The sequence below is a fragment of the Hipposideros armiger genome, unplaced genomic scaffold, assembly GCF_001890085.2.
Source record: "Hipposideros armiger isolate ML-2016 unplaced genomic scaffold, ASM189008v1 scaffold_1935, whole genome shotgun sequence".
Taxonomy (NCBI): Eukaryota; Metazoa; Chordata; class Mammalia; order Chiroptera; family Hipposideridae; genus Hipposideros; species Hipposideros armiger.
The window spans coordinates 26,580-49,305 of record NW_017733285.1 but is presented as its reverse complement, the minus strand read 5'-3'; the positions used below and the strand labels follow the sequence as shown (position 1 = coordinate 49,305).

The 22,726-nt window shown below is 37.2% G+C and overlaps 1 protein-coding gene across 1 annotated transcript in view; it reads right to left on the bottom strand.

Annotated features, from left to right (window-relative positions):
- Positions 1-22,726, bottom strand: part of GDPD4 (glycerophosphodiester phosphodiesterase domain containing 4) — a gene marked incomplete at its 5' end in the record, with an annotated part of 61,092 nt that overhangs the window by 12,219 nt on the left and 26,147 nt on the right. Inside the window, 3 exons of the mRNA XM_019634783.1 lie at positions 10,727-10,881; positions 11,791-12,012; positions 19,875-20,031. Coding sequence (XP_019490328.1) covers positions 10,727-10,881; positions 11,791-12,012; positions 19,875-20,031 — 534 coding nt within the window. The remainder of the gene's footprint in view (positions 1-10,726; positions 10,882-11,790; positions 12,013-19,874; positions 20,032-22,726) is intronic.

The window sequence follows — 22,726 nt, the reverse complement described above, 5'->3', positions numbered from 1 at the left end:
TAAGGAAACGGTAGTAAAAAGCTACTTTTAAAACTTTTTGAAATCAACACACAAAAAACAATCATATTTCTGTATATTAATAATGAAAATACAAAGACCGAAATTTAAAACACAATACCATTAAAAATCACCCCCCCCCAAAATTAAATAGTTACATATAATCTTAACAAAGTAAGTAGGAACTATAGTTTAAAACTAAAAAATATTGATGAAAGTAATCAAAAATGATTTACATAAATGGAGAGACATATGTATTCATAGATTAGAAGACTTACTATTATAAAGACATCAATTCTCAAATTGTTTTATAGCTTAATGTAATTCTTATCAAAACCTCAGCAACATTTTTTGTACAGTTAGTCCAGCTGATTTGAAAATTTATATGGAAAAGCTCAACCCCAAAGAAACGAAAACAATCTTGAAAAAGAAGAATAAGTTGAGGGGGAATTACCCTACCCAATATTAAGGCTTACTATATAGTTACAAGAGTCAAAACAGTACGGTATTAGAAGACATAAGCACATAGATCAGCACAACATAATTTAATACCCATTAATAGGCCCACACAAATATGCCCAAATGATTTTTGACAAAGATGAAAAAGCAATTAAATGGAATAGAGAGTTTTGTCAACAAATGGTATGGGAGCAATTGGACAGACAACTAAAAAGGGTAAGAATGAAGCTGTAAAGAAGCAGAGTTTTGTATGTTATTGAAGTTCAGCTGGTATATAAATTCAAAATGTTATAACTTTAAGTTAAATGTAATTCCCATGTAATCACAAAGAAAATAGGTATAAAATACACAAAAAAAGAAATGAGAAAAGGATTTTTAAAAAATCAACTAAACACAAAAGGAAACAGTAATGCAGAAAATAAGGGACAAAATAAAATACCAGATAATGGAAACAAAATAACAAATATTTACAGAAATCATTGAAGTAACAAAATGATAAAAGTCCCTCCTTATCAGTAAATATTTTAAATGTAAATGGATTAAGCTCTTCAATCAAAAGACAGAGATTGACAGAATGAATAAAAATACATGATCCAACTTTACATTGTCTATAAAAGACTCACTTTAGATCCAAAGACACAGATAGATTGCAAGTAAAAGGATGAATAAGATATTCCATGCAAAAAGTAACCAAAAACAGTTTGGGTGGCTATATCAATATCAGACAAAATAGTTTTATATCAAAACAGGTTATGAGAGACAAAAGACATTACATGTTAATAAAAGTTTTAATACATCAAGAAGATATAAAAATTATAAACATTTACACACCTAATGACAGATCAGCAAAATTTATGAAGCAAAAACTGACAGAATTGAGGGAAGAAATAGATAGCTACACAATAATAGCTGGAGACTTCAATATCCTATTCTTAATAATGGATAAGTAAGCAGACAGAAATTAAGTAAGGAAATAGAGAAATTAATCAACACAAGAAACTAAGTATACCTAACAGACATATACAAAACACTCAACCCCAACCCCAAAATAACAGTATATACATTCTTTTTAAGTGCACAGGGGACATTTTTCAGGAGAGACTATATATTATATCACTAATTAAGGGTCAGGAGATATAAAAAGATAGATATCATACAAAGTATCTTCTTCAATCACAACAGGTGAAGTTAGAAATCAGTAACAGAAGGAAAACTGGAAAATTCAGATTTGTGGAAATTAAACAATACACTTTTAAACAACCAAAGGATCAAAAAAGAAATCACAAAGGAAGTTAGAAAAGACGTAGATGAAAAAAAAAAAGGAAAAAAAAAGAAAAAGAATCGGGCCAGCCGAGTGGCTCAGTTGGTTAAGAGCTCGCTCAAGGGTTTGAGCTCTGAGCAACAGTGGTTCGAGTCCCGGCCCGAGCTGAGTTGCTGCTGAGCTGACAACAGGTGGCAGGATGGCTCAGCTAAAAAAAAAAGAAAGAAAAGACTTAGATGAATGAAAATGCAAACAACATACCAAAACTCATGGGATGCAGCAAAAGTAGTTCTAGAGGAGAAATTTATAGCAGTCAGTGCTTACACTTAAAAAACAAGAAACATTTCAAATAAACAAACTAACTTTACAAAAACTAGAATACGAAGAAAAAATTGACCCAACATAGCAAGGGGAAGAAAATAATAAAAATTAGAGCAGACATAAACAAAATAGAGAAGAGAAAACCAACAAAGAAAATCAATGAAACCAAAAGTTAGTTCTTTGAAAAGAATGGACAAAAATGATAAACCTTAAGCTAAATGAACAAAAAAGAAAAGACTCAAATTACTGAAATCATAAATGAAAGTGGGGACATTACTACCAATTTTACAGAAATAAAAAGGATTATAAGAGAGGACTAAACACAATTGTTCCCCCAACAAATTGGATAACCTAGGTTAAATGGACAAATTCCTAGAAACACAAAATCGACCAAGGCTGAATCATGAGTAAGGAGTATGGAGAGTGAACGAGTAAGGAGACTGAATCATTAACCAAAAATCCCCTGAAAAAGAAAATTCTGGACCAAATGATTTCACTGGTGAATTCCACCAAACATTTAAAGACCACCAACCCATTAGGATGGCTACATCAAACAGAAATCAACAAGGATGTAGAGGATGTGGATAGATTAGAACACTTCTTCACTGTTGGTACAGCTGCTGTGGAAAACAGTATGGTGGTTCCTCAAAACATTAAAAATAGAATTACCATATTATCCAGCAATTCCACTTCTGGTTATACAGGCACACCTCAGACATATTGCAGACATATTGGTACCTGAACACTATAATAAAATGAATATTGCAATAAAGCCAGTCATACAATTTTTTTGGTTTCCCAGTACATACAGAAGTTATGGTTACACTAACTGTAGTCTATTAAGTGTGCAAGAGCATTATGTCTAAATGTTCTGTTAATGTACACACCTTAATTAAAAAATACTTTATTGCTAAAAAATGCTAACCATCCCTTGAGCATTCACCAAATCGTAATCTTTTTGCTGGTGGAGGGTCTTGCCTTGATGTTGATGGCTGCAGACCAATCAGAATGCTGGTTGCTGACGGTTGAGATGAGTGTGACAATTTCATAAAATAAGACAACAATGAAGTTTGCCCCATCGATTGACTCTTCCTTTCATAAATTTCTCTGTAGCATGCAATGCTGTTTGACAGCATTTTACCCACAGCAAAACTTCTTTCAAAATTGGAGTCAATCCTCTCAAACCATCCATTAGGGTTGGAATCAACTTCTTCCAATCTTTTCTTAATGTTGATATTTTGACCTCTTCCCATGAATCAAATGCTCTTAATGGCATCTAGAATGATGAATCCTTTACAGAAGGCTTTCAATTTACTTGTCCAGATCCATCAGAGTAATCATTATCTATGATAGCTAGAGCCTTACAAAATGTATTTCTTAAATAATAAGACTTAAAAGTCAAAATAACTCCTTGATCCATGGGCTGCAGAATGATTATTGTGTTAGTAGGAATGAAAACAATATTAATTTCATTATACATCTCCATCAGAGCTCTTGAGTGACCTGATGCATTATCAATAAGCAGTAATATTTTGAAAGGAATCCTTTTTCTGAGGTCTCAAAAGTGGGTTTAAATATTCAGTAAAACATGTTATAAAAAGATGTGCTGTCATCCAGGCTTTGTTATTCCATTTATAGAGCACAGGCAGAGTAGATTTAACATAATTCTTAAGGGCCCTAGGATTTTCAAATGGTAAATGAGCACTGGCTTCAACTTAAAGTCTCCAGCTGCATTAGCCCCTACCAAGACAGTCAGCCTGTCCTTTAAAGCTTTGAAGCCAGGCATTGACTTCTTCTCTGTAGCTGTGAGAGTCCTAGGTGGCCTCGTCTTCCAACATAATGCTCTTCACCTACATTGAAAATTTGTTTAGTGTAGCCACCTTCATTAATTATCTTAGCTAGATCTTCTGGATAACTTGCTGCAGCTTCTAAATCAACACTTGCTGTCTCACTTTGCACTTTTATGTTATGGAGACAGTTTCTTTCCTTAAACTACATGAACCTACCTACCCCTGCTAGCTTCAAACTTTTCTTCTGCAGCTTCCTCACTTCTCTGCCTTCATAGAATTGAAGAGTTAGGGCCTTGCTCTGGATATGGCTTTAGCTTAAGTGGAATATTGAGGCTGATTTGACCTATCCAGACCACTAAAACTTTCTCCATATCAGCAATAAGGCTATTTTGCTTTCTTGTCACTTGTGTGTTCACTGGAGTAGCACTTTTCATTTCCTTCAAGAACTTTCTTTTGCATTCAAAAATTGTTAGCACAATAAGCCTAGCTTTTAAGCTATCTTGACTTTTGACATGCCCTTTTCACTAAGCCTCATCATTCCTAGGTTATGATTTAAAGTGAGATAACATGTGATTCTTCCTTTTACTTGAACACTTGGAGGTCATTGCAGGGTTATTAATTGGCCTAATTTCAATATTGTTGTGTCTCAGGGAATAGGGAGGCCAGAAAAGAGGGAGAGAGATGGTGGAGCAGCCAATGGTGGAGTAGTCAGAACATGCATGACGTCTATCGACTAAGTTTTCCATCTTAAATGGGTGTGGTTTGTGGCACCCCAAAACAATCACAATAGTAACATCAAATATCACTGATAACAGATCACCATAACAAATACAATAATGAAAAAGTTTGAAAGATTGAGAGAATTACCAAAAAGTGACACAAAGACACAAAGTGAACAAATGCCAACAGATTTTCTCAACACAGGGTTGCCACAAAACTTCAATTTGTAAAAAATTCAATATCTGCATAGTGTAGCACAATAAAACAAGGTATGTCAGTATACCCAAAGGAACTAAAAGCAGCGTTTATAAAAGGTGTTTGTACACCAATGTTCATAGCAGCATTATTCTCAATAGTTAAAATGTGGAAGCAACCCAAATGTCCATTGACCAATGAATAGGTAAGCAAACTGTGGAATATACATACAATGACATATTAGTCAGCCTTACAAATGAAGAAAATTCTGTAATGGTTGAATTCAGCATGAATGAACCTTGTGGACTTCATTCTAAGTGAAATAAGCCAGTCGCAAAAAGACAAATACTATATGATTCCACTTATATGAATCAAAATCATAAAGACAGAAAGTAGAATGGTGGTTGCTGGGGTCTGGGGTGGGAAGGTTGTAGGGTTATTGTTGATGAGTATAAAATTTGAGTTTACAAAATGAAAAGAGTTAGATAGATGGGTGGTGAGATGGTTGCACAATGTTATGAATTTATGTTAAAACTACTGAAATGTACACTTAAAATTATTAAAATAGTAAATTTTATATTATGTGTATTTTACCAAAATTTAGACTTTTTTTTAAATGAAGGAAATCTGAGTATGGACTTTAAGTGTAAAAAAAATTATGTTCAGGGCTGGCCGAGTGGCGCATTGGTTAAGAGCTGGCTTGGGACGCCAGAGGGCCCCGGTTCAGATCCCACATATGAGGGCCAGTGACACTGCCCTCCACAGCTAAGATGCTGAACAACAGCTCAACTTGGAGCTGGGCTGCCATGAATCGCCGCTGGTGGCATAGGCTGCAACCCCTGCTGCAGTGGGTTGCCATGCGCTACCATGTGTAGCCAGCAGCCGCAGTGAGCGGCCGTTTAGAAGCTGGTGACTGATCTGCCTGGCCCCGGAAGAGCGCAACGATGGTGCCAACTTGGGCCAGTGAAGCAATGTCCTCCACAACTAGACCGAAGAACAAAACAACAGCAACTTGTCTGTTCCCCTTCCCCCAATTCCCCGGCACTGTTCCCATCCCCCAATTCCCCAATAAAAATCTTAAAAAAAAAATTATGTTCACATGAAAACCTGTACACAAATGTTCATAACATTTATTTATAATAGCTCATAAGTAAAAAGAATCAGATATCCTTAAGCTGGTGAATGATTAAATAAACATCCATACAATTGAATACTACTCAGCAACAGAAAAGAACATACTATTGATATATACAACAACCTGGATGGATCTCAAGGGAATTAACTGTAAAAAAAATACAACCACAACAGGTCATGTACTCTATGATTCTGTTTATGTAACATTCTTGAAATGACAAAATTATAGAAATGGAGAACAATGTTCAAAAACAAGACATGGTTGTCCACTATCACCACTGCTATTCAACATAGTATTGGAAGTCCTAGCCAGAGCAATCAGGCAAGAGAAAGAAATAAAAGGCATCCAAATTGGGAATGAAGAAGTAAAGTTGTCACTTTTTACAGACAACATGATTCTTTATATAGAAAACCTTAAAGACTCCACTAAAAAGCAATTAGAAACAATAAACGAATACAGTCAAGTTGCTGGCTACAAAATCAATGTACAAAAATTTATTGTATTCCTATATATTAACAATGAAATTTCAGAAAAAGAAGTTAGAAAAAACAATTCCTTTTGCAATTGTAACAAAAAGAATAAAATACCTATGAATAAGCTTAACAAAGGATGTGAAGGGCCTATACACTGAAAACTAAAGACACTGTATTTTTTTTATATTTTTAAAAGAAATTGAAAAAGACACAAAGAAGTAGAAAGACATTCCGTGTTCATGGACTGGAAGAATCAACATAGTTAAAATGGCCATATTACCAAAGCAATATACAGATTTAATGCAATCCCAATCAAAATCCCAATGGCATTTTTTAAAGAAATAGAACAAAAAATCATCAGATTTCTATGGAATCACAAAAGACCTCCAATAGCCAAAGCAATCCTAAGGAAAAAAGAATAATGCTGGAAGTATCACATTCCCTGACTTCAGTTTGTACTACAGAGCAACAATAATCAAAACAGCATGGTATTGGCAGAAAAACAGACATACAGTCGAATAGAATAGAACTGAAAACCCAGAAATAAACCCACATAAATATGGACAGATAATTTTTCGACGAAGAAGCCAAAAACATACAATGGAGAAAAGATAGCCTCTTCAGTAAATGGTGCTGGGAGAATTGGAAAGCCATGTGCAAAAGAATGAAACTAGACTGTGATCTGTCACCGTGTACCCAAATTAACCCCTTGGGTACATTTGATGACTGAGACTCGTCATGCACTTGCTTTGCCTATGTGCAAGATGACAAGTCTAACTTGTTATTCGATTTAAGACAATATTTAACATGTACATTCTTGTTCATTTTAGAGTAGTTTATATCAGTTGCAACAGGAGAACACTTACAGTATTTCAGTGAAACTTGTTTGGGATACACTGCCCCATAATGTCAGAAATAAGGAATATATTTTATGAAAGTGATAATGAAAGTTTTAATGAAAATGACTATGGCAAAAAGAGGAAAAAGCAAGGTGGTGATATCGAAAATATTATAAAACCAGTATGTGAGCTTGAGTATAATAAAGGTATGGGAGGCGTTGATAAACGGGATCAAATGCTAGCTTGCTTCCCTGTTATGAGAAAATGTGTAAAGGGATACAAGGAAATGGGGTTTTTTATCTAATAGACATAGCCTTTTATAATGCACATGTTTTATATTCTAAAATCAGCTGCACAACCAAAACAGGCATTCATTTCGTCTAGCTATTGCTGAACAATGATTGGAGCAAGTGTCACTGCCAAATTATAATTGTCGTGGACGTCCTTCAAATAGCGATACACCATTTTGTTTGCAGGCAAAAAATTGGGCACAGTGTTGTGTTTGTTATCAACATAAAATTAGGAGACTACCTGGCAGTGCAAACAATGCCAAGTGCCACTGCATTTACCTAATTGCTTTGAAAAATACCATACTCTTCATTAACAATTAGTAATTTACTTTTTGCTATACCTTGAATTTATTTGTTTTAGTTTTGTGTTTTAATTATTTATTTTTGTTTTGCAATTCTAATTACCTGAAGTCATCTCACTACTATGTATGTCACTGATTTTTTAGAAATAAATGAATTTTTACATAAAATCTAGTGCTTTTACATGTTACTCCAAGTACCGAAAAATTAAATCCATTCCATATGCAAATTTTTTTTCAAATAAATTGGTACCCAAGAGGTTAACTCAAAATGGATCAAAGACCTAAACATAAGACCTGAAACAATAAACTGCATAGAAGAAAGCATAGGTGCTAAACTTATGGATCTTGGGTTCAAAGAGGATTTTATGAATTTGACCTCAAAGGCAAGGGAAATAATAAAAGCTAAAATGAATGAATGAGACTATATCAAACTAAAAAGCTTCTGCACATTAAAAGAAACCATCAACAAAACAAAGAGGCAACCAACTGAATGGGAGAAGATATCTGCAAACAATACCTCCAATAAGGGGCTAATATCCAAAATATATAAGGAACTCATACAACTCAACAACAAAGAGACAAACAATCCAATTAAAAATGGGCAGAGGACATGAACAGAAACTTCTCCCAACAAGATATACAAATGGCCTACAGATATATGAAAAATGTTCAACTTCACTAGTTATTAGGAAATGCAAATCAAAACCACAGTGAGATATCACCTCAAACCTGTTAGAATGGCTATCATCAACAAGACAAATAATAACAAGTGTTGGAGGGGCTGTGGAGAAAAAGAAACTCTAATACACTGCTGGTGGGAATGTAAATTGGTGCAGCCGCTATGGAGAACAGTATGGAGGTTCCTAAAAAAATTAAGAGTACAATTACCATATGATCCAGCAATCCCTCTCCTGGGTATCTACCAAAAAAATCTGAAAACATTTACCCATAAAGATATATGTACTCCAATGTTCATTGCACCATAATTTACCATGGCCAAGACATACTGGGTCGTTGGGAAAGTCATGATGCATTTTTGCATTGAAAAACAGAAAAATACATCATGACTTTCCCGATGACCCAAAAGAAACAACTAAAGTATCCTTTGATAGATGATTGGATAGAGATGTGGTACATATACACAATGGAATACTGCTCTACTAATAAGAAAAGATGAAATAGTGCCATTTGCAACAACATGGATTGATCTTGAGATTATTGTGCTAAGCGAAATAAGTCAGACAGAAAAAGTCGAGAACCATATGACTTCACTCATATGTGGGATATAAAACTGAAGGCCACAAAGGAACAAGACAAGCAAATAAAGAAACAAAAACTCATAGACACAGACAATAGTTTAGTGGTTACCAGAGGGTAAGAGGGGCGGAAGAGTAATAGAAGAGGGTAAAGGAGGTCAAATACATGGTGATGGAAGGAGAACTCACTCTGGGTGGTAAAAACGTAATGAATATATATGATGTATTATAGAATTATACACTTGAAACCTATGTAATTTTGTTGCCATTGTCACCCCAATAAATTTTAATAAAGAAAGAAAGAAAGAAACAGAGAACAGATCAGTCATTGTAAGGAATTAGAGTTTGAGGCAAGGGAAAGGAAATGAAGATCATTTCCAGGGCACAGCATGTAAGGATGTTGATGATAAAAGCAACAGCTAATGTTTATTGTGTTAACATTTGCCCAGCATTTTATTATGTGCAAAATATGAAGTAACTCACTTAATCACTTAAATAGTCCATCAGGTTATTGTTATTCTCAATTTACAAATAAGAAAACTGACAATTAGAAACTTGTCCAAAGTTATATGTAGTTGATGGGTAGGCCAGGATTTATAAAAGAGCCTGTGGTCTACCAACCATAGAACTTGACACATAATAAAAGCTCAACAAATTGAAGGTATTAAAATTGTTTCTCAACTACTAGATTAATCTAAATTATGATTCCGAAGAAAAGGAAATGTACATTCATACACACACACACACACACACACACACACACACACAGAAGTACACTAAAAATATAGGAGTAATTCGGCAAAGAGAAATCTGATCAGGAACCAGAGGTAAAGCACAATTTTCCAGTGCTAAAAAATGATGTATTTTATAAACCACACCATGGCCAAGAGGCAGGAAAAGCAGGGAAACAGGTGCATCCCACAGCCTAGTTCATGGCTTGAGGTTCAGAAAGATATCTAGAGGAATTTTTATTAAGCCCAAGGAGATTTTGAATACACATATCTCCAAGGAAGACATTGTCTTGGAAACATTTAGAATTATCTGAAACCATTTTTAAATCTAAGATAAAGGACATATGGATTAAATTAAGCAATAATTAATAACAGTTAAGTTTGAAAAAGTTACCATTTTATTCCCAGGTGCTTTTAATTCTGAAAATCTGCCTCTAGTTATATGTTTATAAATATGGTCTTTAATAATTTTAGTTTCTTCTCATGCTTCGCTGTTTTAAGTTTTTTAAATAATGATTTAGTCATGTTCTTAATTATGCCTATAAGAAACCTGACTATGTGGCTCACAAAGCTATTTGTGAGGTACTGCAATCCATCTGGTAATGGCAGGAGAAAATAAACAACTTTTTGAGTTCTGACTTTTCAATGATCACCTTACACAAAAACAAAAATGCCAAGCATACAAAACGTGTGTTTAATGATGAGAGCGTGGAGCACAAGGGAGAAGGGGCAGAAGACTGTATTCCAGGGAAATAGTCTACGCTTGATAAACGTTTGTTGGCAGAGGGAGGAAGGAAGAGAGGGAGGGAAGGGCAAGAAGCGGGCAGGAGGGGACTCCAAAAAGATAGCCACACAGAAGTCCTGAGATGAGAAGGGGAAGCCATGTAGCTTGGTTAGAATGCAGATTTTATGCAAGTAAGGCAGCACATGCCAAGAGTGAGGTGGTCAAACACTTACCTCAACCCACTGTAGAACAATTTCTTGTAGTCAACGTTTATTTTAGTGATATTTTCTTTTGTAAGGCGTTCAATGGAGTATAATCGGCCTACTTGCTGAAAACCAGGAGCTTTCAACTTGACATACTGCCTATCAAAAGCTGTCAACCAATAAATCTGTAAGGAGAAACAGGAAGTCTTTCAGTGGATAATCAACTGTTGAGGTACAAACAGCTCCACGTAGAATAGATGGAGCCCCATTCCAGCACTGGTAACAGTCTATAGGGAGCAGAGAGAGAGTCTAACCCTTGGCCTAACTTTGTCTAATGAACTCTTATAATGGGGCTTTTGCCAGGGTTGTTCTGGAGATGAGTTTTCTCAGGTAACATCATGGGTCAAGGCCCATCGTGTGCAGATAGCCTGACACAAGCCAAAGTGGATGAGGCATTGGTAGGTGTGGGTGAAAGGTGGGAATCATAAACATCTCCTCTGGCTCAAAATCATCCTGGAGAGGGCTCATTTCCTGACAACAGAGAATGCTATTATGACTCATCTGTGAAAATAGTCCCATTGGCAAAATAACACATACTTATTTCACTCACAGCACTCTTCCATATTGAGAATTTAAGAGATTTGGAATGATTGACTATCCCAATGCAGAGAGTTGCTTCTGAAAAATATGATGAACAAATCTCTGCTCAAATAAGAACCAGCTGTTCTTTCCACATCATTAATTGAAGCCATGTCCTTAAAGCCTTAGTGTTCCCCAGGCCCTTTCTAATAGCTCTATGTTGGTGATGGCCCAGGTCACATCATGTAGTCATTATACACATTCCTTTTTAACAGAGTGCTGATATTTCATTGGATTTGGAATAGCAAACAGCCTCAATGTATTCCCCCACTGAGATAAATATAAGTGGATCATTCTTAGATTGTTGCATTTATCTGTAATCTCCATTTCTACAGGGAGCAAATTTATTCAAGGATCTCAGGGAAGATCTACAAGATAGGGCAGGTTCAGCGCTATGCTCCTGGGACATGCTACCCACCTCCCAACCTCTACCATCAGTACTGAGACAGACATACCCGATGTTGCTCAATGTTAGAGTCAAGGATCACGCTTACTACCCGGCGGACAAACGTGTTTCTGAGGGGATGTTTTGGTGGAGGCGCATTAAGATCAAACATCACAATCTTTTTCTCCTTCTGCGCAAGTTCCAATAAATCACTTAGTTTTGGAATCATCTGACGCATAGCTTTTTCTCTGTCAGCCTTTGATAAGGGTTTCATGTTGTAAAATGGTTTGGACTAAAAATAAATAATCAGAGAATACATTGGCTCCTGTTAAAAGCATTTTCCAATCCTCCTGAGATACAGCCCCACAACCAGCCCTACCGCCATGTTGCTCCATTATCATTGAACCCGCCGGGTCCTCTGCAATACTAGTCCTGAAATAAAGAGTTGCCAAGACAAATTAAGTGTAATCTCCACAGGTAATTATGGTATTTGGAATGATTTTGTCTGTTATTGAATAACCTGTTGTATTTGTACTGAAACTTTCATATTCCTGTCTTGACCTTCCTTTTCAGCTTTTTTTTCTATAACTCAAGGTAATACATACAATCCCTTTTTTGTTACACTGGCTTCCAACATTTGCTCTCACTGTTCTAGTTTTGTGTAATGAAAACAGGCTTTGGCCTGTTAAAATCCTACCCTCAACCTGCAAAGCCCACTTCAAATGCTACCACCATTCATGAAGCCTTTCTTAAATATTCCTGAACTAAAGAAACTTTGATGGTGTTAAACTCCAATGGCCCATTTTTGCGCCTCTGTAATTGTATGTTTCCTTCTGCCTTATACAGTTATTTGTGTATGTCTTAGACCAGATTCAAATCCTGGCTGCATATGCTTCTTGCTGTGTAATCTTGGTAAAACCATTTCAATTCTCCAAGTCTTCATTGCCCAAACTATAAAATGGGGAAGGGGAGGGGTAATCTATGTATTTCTCAAGATTATTTTGAAGATTAAATATAATAAAATAATTACAGGACCTAGAAGCATGTCTGGGACATAGAAAAGTGCACAATTCACTTAGTTCCCTCACTCGCTACTGTTTCAGCTGAAGTGTAACTGCCTCACGGTAGGGGCTGTTAATTTTTCTTTGCAATACAAAGCATTTCATCTTATACCTCAGTCCATACATAGATTAGCTGTATTAAATGTAATAGATGGCTACTTTTATCGTCATTTACCAACTGTTGACCATTTGTGGGTGGAGTTAGTGATAAAAGGCTTTCTCTCAGGAGAAGCAAGCAGTAGCCACCTCACATTTTCTTAAGATTCAAGTAATCTCTCTTGGTCTCCACACAACTTTCATCTTCATTCTCATTCTTACCCTTTCTATTTCTTCTCCTTCCCTTGACTTCCTAAACAACCTGCTCTTTCTCACCTTTTTCTTAGGAAAGAAATAAGCACACTGCTCAATATCCCCATGCCTGAGCAGAAGGCAGAACATAGATGCAGAACCGAACCATATTCCAGATCTGAGTGGAGGTCTATAATGCAGGGTTCAATTCATCCTCAGGATAAAAATTCGCTTCAGGATTCAAGATTTTGTTAGACTCTACCAGATCTAGAACAACTGATTCATTTCATTGTTAAAAGAACAGAACGGCAAAGGCCAAGACAGGAGTTAAATAACTTAGCTGTGCACATTTTTTAAATGTTCCTGAATGGGTAAAAAGAATAGCAAATGCACTACATGAGGACATTTATGAAGTCTTTCTTTTAAAGATAAATTGGACAAAAATTCAAAATACCAAAAATAATAAAGATTAATCAACAGGAACGTATAACACTAGATTCCAATAAAAGCTTTACATAGTGTTGAAGGGGCAGGGAGGGTGCATTTAACAGCTGAAGTAAATCATGTCTATTTTTGTATTAAAAAAAGGGGGGGGGATTTAGTCAGAAAAATAATCTGGAATGGGACAACGCCATTTTAGACTATCTCCAACACGTGGTTGAGCATTTTCAAAAAACCCAAGGAAGTTAAGAAGCTAAAAATGACAACAAACTCCTCAGTTCTCTATGTCTGTGCTTAGAGAAATTACAAGTAGAAGGGCAATTAGATGATTCAATGTATCATACTGTTTAAGAACTAGGACAATTACTCAGAATCTGCCCAATAATGCCACTTAAAGCAAACTACTCACCAGACAATTTGAGGAGATGAACAACAATACAGTTTATCGTTGATACAGGTGCCACTAACTTTACTATTAATCCCAATACCATAGAAAGTTGGATTGCTCAGAGTACTAAGACCATTAAATTAGTAAGAATGTCTAACAATCCTGAATCCTTTTCCATGTCCCATAACTATAAATGTTATTTTGAGGCCATTGTCTGAATACTCCTTCTCTGTGGCAGTTTCCTACAAATTTCATCACTAGGAATCTACTTCACAAGAAACACCACCAGAAGAAATGAACCACAGACAAATTTTCAGGGGTCAAAGAAAATTCTACTGCACATTATCAAATTACAGCTATGATATTAGTATATTGATTCGAAATATAACGAACAATTGGCCACGGTACCAGAACTCCTGAGGGGAAAAGAGGCAGAATAATGGGAGTAAAACCCATGAGACGCTGGATTCACTCTGTTGATAGTGTTGCCTAAAATCCTCTCAGCACTGAAGTTAAGGAAGATCTAAGCCAACTATGACAGACTTAATATAATAAAGATTAAGTATTGCTTGCATTAGTTCAAGCAATATGTTACTTGCTTTAAAAAAAACCCAAAAACTGAGATGGTGAGGCATAAGATTCATCCAATACCTGTGAGCTATTAACCAGGCATACCACATTTTCTAGTACTGCCTAAACCATTATACTCTATTGGTCCAATTTCTACTTTTTTTCGTGTCCTTGCTGATGAAGATAGCCATTATGTATTGCCTTCACCAGGGAAAAATCAACAATTTACCTGGAAAATTATGCTTCAGGCATTTACTGACAGCCCATCCTACTCTTTTCAAGCCAAACCAAGATCTTAGGATATGCAGCAACCCATCCTGAAATTCTGAGACTGACTCAATAACTCTATTCACAAAACTTCTCAGGAGAAATTTTAATTCTACAAAATAACAGTTTATTATCCAGGGTTAATCAAACTTATTCTGTCAAGGGCCTACATATTTTTTACTTTGTGAGACATAGTCTCTCTCGCAACTATTCAACTCTGCTAATGTACTGTAAAAACAACCACAGACAATTCATAAGTGAATGAGAATGGCCGTGTTCCAATAAACTTTATTTATGGACACTGAAATTTGAGTTTTATATATTTTTACACATGGTGAAACATTATTCTTTTGTTTTTTCCCCCACCATTTAAAAATGTGAAAACCATTTTTAGCTCACAGGCTGTACAGAAACAGCCAGCGGACTGGATCTGGACAGCAGGCTACGGTGTGCCAACCCCTGACCTACGCCATGATATGCTGGCTAAGCAAGCACATAGCCTAATGAGCGATGACAAATTATCCAAAATTAGCCAAGACTGACCACTAGAGACAAGGTGATTTCTTGGATTCACTGGGTCTTCTAAAGTATAGGTAGCAAGCTTTTTTGAAATAGGCCTCTATGTGATTTGACTTAATCAAACATATTGGAACCATTCTCACGAAACACGGAAACCAAAAACTTTCAGTGATCTCAGAATATTTTTTCAACAATCCTGTTTGTTGATCTGCCGTATCATCATAAACTTTTCTTTTTGAACGTACACAAAAGGAGAGGTCACAGTCTAAGGGCATTAACTCAACAACTTGACACACATCAAAGACACTGCTTTTTACTGTCTATCCCCTGATCCAGTAGCAAGGTTTTTTATCTTTCCTCGGAAAAAAAAATGCAGTCTTGGCTAAACTAGTCTGAGAATTTTCAGATCCTGTATTAGGTTTACATTTCTATGGTACCACATTCAATACAATCTCAGCTGTTCACTTAAAATATGCAGTATTTTTATGTTGGTTAATGACCACACAGTTACTTTCTCTTTCTCATATGACCATTCACCAGTGTAACACTCTTAATACAGCAACTGTGTTATCCTTACCAGTGAAGGAGAATCTCATGATTTCTGAACTGTGTATGCTTGCAACAAAAACTTTTGGATGCTCCTATACAAAATCTTGATTTAATATTGTTTTTTGATAGGTTTTATTTTTAAAAGATGGTAATAAGCTGATTATGCAATAATTTTTCTAGATTCTCTGATAGAATCTAAAATCTATCCATTACCAGATATCAAATTGGCTCAAGTAGCCAAAATATGGCCCTCACTAGGGCATGTGACATTGGTAAAAAAAAAAAAAGGGGGGGAGGTAACTATATCCATTGAGAGCTTGTTTGCTTTTAAAGTAGTTCACAACTTGGAATGCTATAGAAAAAAAAGGGGCTTTTAGCCTCTTCAGTTATTTGTATTAAAAAAATGAATAACAAATACACAAATTACTTGTGCCTTGAAGCTTCCCAAATAAGTTGCTGCCCTAAAAGTACAGGTCCACAGTAACAGAGACATTAGAGGAAATGCTTTAGCAGATCATCATACCAAACAGCATGCCCTGACTAAATACCTTAGACAAGGGCCTCTTACAGAGAAGAAAAGACCAATTTACAGAGTTCAAGAATTACATCATGGGACCGGCTGAGTGGCACGTTGGTTAAGAGCTGGCTTGGGATGTCAGAGGGCTCCAGTTCAGATCCCACATGTGAGGGCCAGTGACACTGCCCTCCACAGCTAAGATGCTGAACAACAGCTCAACCTGCAGCTGGGCTGCCGTGAGTCGCCAGCAACAGCTAGGCTGCTCCTGCTGCAGTGGGTTGCCATGGGCTACCGTGTGTAGCCAGCAGCCAGCGTGAGCAGCCAGCAGCCGCAGTGAGCGGCCTTCCAGAAGCCAGCGACTGATCTGCCTCTCCCGGGAAGAGCACAATGATGGTGCCAACTTGGGCTAGTGAAGCAACGTCCTCCACAACTAGACTGAAGAACAAAAGGACCGCAACTTGTCTGTTCCCCTTCCCCCAATTCCCCAGTGCTGTTCCCATCCCCCAATTCCCCAATAAAAATCTTTAAAAAAAAAAAAAAAGAATTGCATCATGGGCCGGCCGAGTGGCTCAGTTGGTTAAGAGTTAGCTTAAGAGCAAGAGCCCTGAGCAACAGGGCCGCCAGTTCGATTCCCACATGGGCCAGTGATGCTGTGCCTGAGTTGAGCTGCCACTGAGCTACCAACAGGTGGCAGGATGCCCCAGCTGGTGAGAGCACATGCTCCTAACAACAAGACTGCCTGTTCGATGGTGGGCTACACCCGCCCTCAACTAAGACTGAACTGGGCACCTTGAACTGAGCTGCCACCTGGATGGCTCAGTGGATAGAGCATGCACTCTTAACAACAAGGCTGCTGGTTTGACTCCCACATGGGATGGTGGCTATGCCCACCCACAACTAAGACTGAACTTGGCATCTTGAGCTTAGAGGCCACGAGCTGCCGACAGGAAGCCAGATGGCGACTGGAGCCCTCCACAGTAAAGACTGAAGAACAACAACTTGGCTGGTCCCCTTCCCCAATTCCCCAACACTGTTCCCCTCCCCCAATTCCCCAATTTAAAAAAAAATAGAACTGCATCATTAACAAACAAAATGTGGCCCCCAATTCTGAAAAGAAACACTAGAATTAATCAGGTTTCCAGATTCATGGTGGCCACCTGGTAGGCACCAATTAACCTCAAATAGACACTTCCCCAAATCCTCATGACACAACTCATCACAGTAGGGATAAATTAACTGCAGTATTATACAATGATGGGGCAACTTTTCTAAATATCTGAAGATGCAACCATTTCTTTCCTCATCTGAAACCAACATAATCATAAAAAAAAACTGTGAAAGTGAGGCATGGATTGGAACCTTGCCAAAGGGACCCTTTGGGGGTCTTGAAACAGATTTTGTATAGTTTCTTCCCTCTGGGAATTTGAATTTGTACTAATAATTGTGTGTTTATTTTATGGATGGACTAAAGTATTTCCCCATTAAATAGCAACTGTAAATTAAAATGGCTTTAAAAACTATTATGTATTTGTGTTCTCTACCTAAGCCACTTTAACCTCGCTATCCTGTGATAGGGAAAACATTTTACTGGGATATTTATTTTGAATTATGCAGAACTTTGCTCCTCACTAAAACATCTCCTGTCCTTATACACATCATACTTGGAGAAAGTAGGAAGAATACATGAAATATAAAAACTAAAATCAGCCAAACTATCAAATACCCTTGAAATTCCATGCCCCTTAAGGATTACCCATTTTGTCTTATGCTTTGTGTTCTTCCCATCAGGAAGTCCTAGATTATCTCCCTGTCAACTAGTCACTTGCAGCCCCATGTTTTGGAAGATATCTCCACCCAAATTTCATATTAGTCATTTATAAAAAACTCTTTTAGCTAAATATTATAAAGGATTATCCAAGATACCTCTCATTAACAGGAACGGACTCGAAAATAGCTCACAAAAAGACTGTCCTTGAACATCACAGGAAAGGATAATATCAGATACTCTGAACTCCAGTAAAGTAGAAATAATCGATCCGTAGTTCCCAACTACAATGACATCACCTATTTACAAGAACTGGCAAGGCACGGCCATTAGAGATCACAAACGTAGGTTCTCCAGATAAGCACTAGAAGTCAAAAGTTGAACCAAGGTCTTTGGAACTATAAACAACTGCATGAAGTAGAAGGGGTGTCATCAAAGAGCAATGGGAAAAGATTCTCCTACTAAATGCCAAACTTACCTTGAATGCTTTTGTTCTTTATCTTGTGTCATACTTTTGTTTTTATTGACTTGAGGTTATACACTGCTGATTTAGTCTATCATGTTCCTGCAGCTAAAAACAATAATTTGCCTAACTCCAGGATTTTTCTAGACAACTATCACTCTAACTATAATTCAGCTACACCAAACTATTACTAGTGGAGACAATTTGAAAATATGCTGGACATATTGTCCCTTGCCAACTCCTGAAAAATCTGAAATTAATGCTTCTAAAGTGAATTTTGGCCAAAAATATTCTAATCAACTGCCTTAAGAGATGTTAGACTGCTATGTATTGAGATAGATAGATAGAAAAAATAGATAGATAGATAGATAGATAGATAGATAGATAGATAGGGGAGGATTGCCAAATTATGCTTAAAGATTGTGATCAACCTGATTATATATATATATATATATATATATGTCTGAAAAAAATATATATAATACACACACACACACACACACACACATCAACCTGATTATATAAATCAGCCTAATTCCCAATCATACTTCCCCTTACAGGTTACACTTGCTATTTCTTTGTAGTATTATGGCATATAAATGTCTAAAAACACTCAAAATTTTAAAGCCATGAGTTATTCCTATGAATGGAACAAAATTCAAATTATTCAGGTATAGAAATAACTGAATATAAAGATGTGTTGTATTAACTGTATTAGTTTCTGAGGGCTGCTATAACAAATAACTACAAACTTGATGAGTTATAAAACAGAACTTAGCAACCTGAAATGAACTCTAGTTTAGCAATATCACAATGTATTGTAATTGCCTGTTTCATACACTAGCCAGTGAACTCCATTAAGGCTGGGTGTATGTTTATTCACCATTGTATTCCTGTGTCTAGTACCCAATAGGCACTCAATAAATATTTTTTGAATAGTAAGAAGACAGAATGAAGAGAAAAATGTTTCCCAGTTTGCCTCATCTATGATTGTGAGCTACTCAAAATTCCCAGGAAAATGTAATGTACATGGTAGGCACACTGTAAACGTTTATGAAATGCTTGGAATAAAAAGGAATTAAATGACAATAGTAAGTTTAAAAGTTTCTCTTCAGAATTTCCAGTAACTGTAGAAAGCAGTAATCATATTGACTGCAGTATTGGAAAAGCCCTCTTGCCAATGCTATAGTCCTGCTACCAACCTGGAATAAAATTTGTGTATGCTTGATTATCTTCATCTAAATCCTTTATCTCCAGGAGCATCACATGACCTCATATAGAAGAGGGATTCAATGCAGGATTGTTGAGCTGGGGCATGTGTCTTACCTGTAATTGTACAAACCATTTGCCAGCATTCAGAGTCGACAGGAAATCCCAAAGGAAGAAGGAACCAGACGTTAGTGAGGCATTTGGCATAACCTCCCTGATATTCGTTGTTCTTCTCAGGTCATTGTCATGCATGAGAAAAGGCACCTCATCATAACTGCAGGCACAGGGGGAAAGAGGGGAAAGGGTGGATATGCTGAACTCCGCTATCTTGGCAGACAGGGTTCTCAGAAAGCCCATCAATGTCACAAACCTTGCTAGGGTTCCTTACTCCTTCCAAAATCTCAGCCAAGGCCTAAGCACCAGTCATTTACACTTTGCTGTCAATATTTTTCTGCTCTAGGGATCAATCTTTTGTGATGTATAATAATTATATCAGTGATGGTGAAAGTGGTTTCCCTATCCAGGGGCTTTCTGGCATCAAGAAAACAGTAGGTACATAGTGACCTGAGAGTAAGGTGAGTGGGATGGTGATGGGGCAAGGCCCTGAGTTCCCAGAACTATGCTAAGCAGGTATCCACATAATCTTCCCATGTTTTTCTGACCCATTTCCCAGCTTGGCACCTGCCCTGAACATTTCTGGTCCTAGACCCTTAACATCAGGTGGTATCATTAGAAAAGTTCCTTGTTCTGTTATCTGCTATTTGCCTTGAAGAATCTCTGCTTTTATGACAATCTCTCTTCCTTTTCCATCAAAATACTTATGAAGAGAACACTATAATGGCCACAAGGAAGTAACAGGGTTGAGACTTAGCCTCCTGCCCATAAACAACTAAAAAGCTGGAAAAAATAAGGGAAAAAACTTTTCAGCCAATAGGACAACAGGGAGCCCAGTCTGATGATCTCTGAGAAAAAACAACAAATGCAATAAACTCTACCATTACCTAGGCTTCCTTCTTACAGCTGAATACTGGACTGTGCCACAGATAGGGGGGACCCAAAAGGCACCGAGTTATGGTGCTGAAATGAGCAGAAAGAAGTCAGATTAAGCAGAAGTCAAGACAGCTAGAATTCGTGTGCTAGAGTCCCACAGAGGATGGAGCTATGAAAAAAAAACAAAAAACAAGAAATAAGAGTTCCAGGGAAACATGCACAGGTGTCCCTTCAAGTGTATGGCTAAACATCAATTTGTACATATACAGAGTAAAACTCTATGGCTCTTGTAATGTCCTTCATGTAACGAAAATTTACCAGACATGTAAAATAGCAGGAAAATGTAACCATAACTGAGAGAAATGACTCCATAAAGAAAACTTGGGAATGAAAGAGGTAAATAAGGGTATTAAATGATGTAAAGCAAAAATATACATGATTTATATAATAGATGAAAAGAAAAACATGAACATAATGACATAATTGTAATATATTAAGAAATGGAAATTCTAGGGCCTGCCAAGTGACTCAGTTGGTTAAGAGTTGACTTAAGAGTGCAAGCTCTGAGCAACAGGGCCGCTGGTTCGATTCCCACATGGGCCAGTGAGCTGTACCCGAGCTGAGCTGCCGCTGAGCTGCCAACAGGCGGCAGGATGGCTCAGCTGGTGTAACAACAAGACTGCCTGTTCGATGGTGGGCTACGCCTACCCGCAACTAAGACTAAACTTGGCACCTTGAGCTGAGCTGCCGCCCAGATGGCTCAGTGGATAGAGCGTGCGCTCTTAACAACAAGGCTGCTGGTTCAACTCCCGCATGGAATGGTGGCTGTGCCCACCTGCAACTGAGATTGAACACAGCACCTTGAGCTTAGAGGCCATGAGCAGCCAGATGGCGACTGGTGCCCTCTATAATGAAGACTGAAGAACAACAACTTGGGAAAGGAAGAAGAGAGGGTGCCAAGAAGATGGCAGAGTAGGAGACACTGGAAACTGATCTCCCACCTAGATGACAACTACACCGGCTAACTTTGATGTAACTATTTTAGAACTATGGAGTCTATGGAAGGCTTGCCACTTCCAGGGGAAAGCATGGATGTAAACAGGTTGATTTGAATTAATTTCAGCACTTAGCCCCATAGCAGCTACCCATGCCCCGCCCCCCAGCCACATGACAGTTGACTGTGTACAGGGGTAGCTTGTACAGCAATTGTTTATACCTAGGATGGCACAAAGTACCCTGTATTCCAAATATAAGGGATCTGTGCTCTGGCTGCTGATTGTTGCTTCTTGTCACAGAAGGGCAGAAAGACAGGCAACCACTGGTGTTGAACCTTCCCCCACTGTTGCAAAGCCCTCACCTTCTGGCTGAAGTAATTTCCAGGGTACTTAAAAGGCCAACACCCTTTTTAACCCTCATAATTTTTCTCATTTTTCCCTTTTTGGAAGCCAGAATTAAAGACCAGCACATTAAAAACAGCTGCATCATGGGGAAAATTAGAAAGTGACTATGTATGCCAAAAGAAAGGATCAAAAAAATCTAAGAAGACCTTAAGTTTACACCTCAATGTGACCCATGTCACAGAGATAGCCTACATGATTAAAAAAAAAAACACATACAAACAAAAAAATTCTGGGGAAGGGGAAGAATCTGAGTTCCAGTGTCACCACATTTCAAGACTCAAATGTCCACTTTTCAACAAAAAGAACAAGGGCTACAAATAAATAGGAAAGAAAGTATGGCCCATTTTAAATTAAAAAATAAACAGAAACTGTCCCTGGGAGGAAAAAAAAAGAGCTGATGGCAGATATACTAGACAAAGACTTTAAAATAATTGTTTTAAAGGTACTTAAAGAACCAAAAGAACATGTGGATAAAATCAAGAAAATGTGAACAAAATTTAAATATTAATAAAGAGATTAAAAACCTAAAAAGAAACCAAAAACAAATTCTGGAGTTAAAAAGTACAATAACAAAAATGA